The following is a 2,842-nucleotide window of genomic DNA, read 5'->3' as shown; positions in this document are numbered from 1 at the left end:
ATCCCCTAACAACTGTGAAATTATGAATTCAAAAGCTAGGAAACTGTTGAATGTAGGGGTGAAGGAGGAGGGGCTGCAATGCTGAGAAAGCCAAACAAGTAATAAATCCATAGGGACACAGAGGTAAAACAAAACAAAACAAAAAGAAAACAGGTCATAATAATTTGTAATCCCTGTTGAGACCATACTTTACACAATCCGGTCTGTGGATATTTCTTGTTCCACAATGTTACCATTTTAAAGTTTTGGTGAATAAGCTACTCTGAGGTCAACAATGAACGGCTTGAGTGTTCTTCCACGGCCTTTTGTGTGTTTCTGAAGTTGACATCAGATCAGTTTCCCCTCTTTCTTTCATGTACTGATTGTCCTATCTGTCCAATATAGACAGCAGAGAGGCAGTGTAAGTAGTTGATGACATATATGACATTTGAATGAAGTTCAGATGTTATAATCAATGCTGCTGTGTTTTGTATTGATGTGGGGACACCATGCATCTGGGTCCATTGCAAGGCCTGATGCCTGACTGAGACTAGGAGTTGATGTAGCCCATTGCTTAAGATCTTGTGTAGATGGATGCATCTACACAAGATGCTACTGTGCAGTCGTTACTGTGTATTTATTTAGTAGTTGTATTAATAAGAACTAAATAAATGCTCAGTAGTGCCAGTGAACATCTTCTAAGTGATGCCACTGCACGATAGCCTAATAATACTGCACAGTAGCGTATTGGCACCATCTGTGCTGTGACGTGCTACTAAGCAGTATCTTTTGGCTACTGCACAGTCAGTGTCTCGCGTAGACGCGACCACTGTTTGGAGGATTGTGTAAAGAATGGTTTGAACAGGGACTGTGGATTGTTATCCCATCACCTGGATTAGCCTTTTTGACCCTCTTTGTCCCTATGGGTTTATTACCTGTTTGTCTCTCTCAGCACTGCTCTCCGCTTCATTCCCTGTTTTTTGTCTTCAAATCACTGTCTCTATTTGATTACCTGTTATATGCATGTCCTTTCATAGTGTCATGAAATGAGCTCTGGCTCACAAAAGCCTATGCATTAGTTAGTCTACAAGGTGTACCTGTACCCTTTATTCTTAGTATTTTACAGCTCCAGTATCACATGTAGTAGTGAATGTTTGCTATGTAAACTTTGCGACCTTCTATAACTAAAGTGATTAGTGAATAGATAAGATAAGATAGACAAAACAATGATTTTTGAGATGCTCCATAGGGAAATTTCAGATGGCAGTTTGGGTGAGAGGTCAAGCTGATAAAGCTGGTTTTTATTAACACTGTTGCTTCTCTCATAATACATATACTTTTCTTTTCTTTTTGTGGTGGAGCTACAGTTGCCTCACTTTCCCTGCCTTTGGTTTCATGTATATGAACTACAGCAAAATATTTTTTACTAAAATATTCTGTTTCTGCAAAGCACATGGTACTTGTAAAATGCATGACATGGAAGTATAAGCTGAAGGTTTCTTTGACCAGTTTTTGAGATGAGACAGTTAGCCATGTTAGTCTGAAGTAAAGTAGAAGGCAGGGTGGATTTGCACTTTTTTGAGATACTATGCTTAGGTCTTAATTAATGATTTAAATGATATCACTTGTGAATAGTTTGATTGGCTATGCCAAATGCATACTGCTCAAAATCTTTATTCCATGTTACATCATCATCAGTGACTAAAGTGTATGTGCGCATGCATGTAAAAGCTTATCTTTTTCTTTGTTGTTTTTCATGTATAATCTGAAAGTGCTTTACATCCTCTTTATCAGATAATTTAACTAACTGTATCAGTGTGCATACGTATTATAAATATTACATGAAAATTTAAAAACTAAATTTTTTCCTAAAGTGTTCATGAGTTAGTAGACTATATAAAACAGCTGGATCTGCCTCTGATGTGGAAGTGCCATTTTGGGAATCTAACGTCAGCTAAAATGGAGCTTTTCAGTGTCAGTATTTTTTGTTTGCTTGTTTGTTTGACTGTAGTGAAACATTGCCCCATACTTGTATTAGAATGGATTTATTTAAGCCAAAGTAATTTTAAATCACTGGTTTTAATCGGAATTAAATCGCCAAGGAGAAGACAGTCATTTAATAATCAATATAATTTTTTGCTTTTGACCTTTTGTCTATCTTCTTACAAAATATCAGTTCTCATTAGTTGATAACCATTAAAATGTGTTAAGAAATATAGCCTTTATTTTAAATCTGGTATTTTTCTGTTAATCTTTATGTCCATTTACTTAAGCAGTTATGTGGCATGACATGAATTTATTCAGATTCTCAATATTTACTATTATGTTCAAATATTGGGAATGATTAATTACTTCTTTACTAGGTTATTAATATTATAGTCAGGATTAGTTTTGATCTGCATTTGGATGGAAATAGGAATTCAATTAAAATGCATAAAACGTCATATCATTTAAATGCACTGATAACAGTTTGGGTTTGGCATTTTGCATTTCCCTACAAGTTTTACAGGTGTGATTTTTTTTTTTTTTTCCCCCTGTTAGGATGCTTCAATTGCGCACAGATTCCACATCATGCGAGAAAAACATCCAGAGAAATTCAACAGCAGGTAAGACACTTGAATAGGCACTCGGCTAGGATCATCAGGGACAATCCTGCCTTGAGCATGGGTCTGAACTAGATGACCTTGTGAAGTCCCTTCCAGCCCTACTTTCCTCATGATCCTAAGAACACAAACATTATCTGTATAAGAATATGTTGTTTCCAGATATGAAATATGTGTTTTTCATGAGAAGGTAAGTTTTGCATATCCCTTTATAAATCTTCATTATTACTTCAAGGCAGATTATCATTGCATTTCGTTTT

General features: G+C 35.9%; 1 protein-coding gene across 2 annotated transcripts in view; it reads left to right on the top strand.

The window, feature by feature from the left end:
• Positions 1 to 2,842, top strand: part of DGKB (diacylglycerol kinase beta) — a 742,837-nt gene that overhangs the window by 455,540 nt on the left and 284,455 nt on the right. For both annotated transcript variants that reach the window (XM_019508504.1, XM_019508505.1), the window contains one exon: positions 2,521 to 2,585. In XM_019508504.1, coding sequence (XP_019364049.1) covers positions 2,521 to 2,585 — 65 coding nt within the window. The remainder of the gene's footprint in view (positions 1 to 2,520; positions 2,586 to 2,842) is intronic.

This window comes from Gavialis gangeticus, unplaced genomic scaffold (genome assembly GCF_001723915.1).
Source record: "Gavialis gangeticus isolate Ggan-Ray unplaced genomic scaffold, GavGan_comp1, whole genome shotgun sequence".
In the NCBI taxonomy this organism is placed as follows: domain Eukaryota; kingdom Metazoa; phylum Chordata; order Crocodylia; family Gavialidae; genus Gavialis; species Gavialis gangeticus.
The sequence above is the reverse complement of the archived record's forward strand: the minus strand, read 5'-3'. Positions and strand labels throughout refer to the sequence as shown.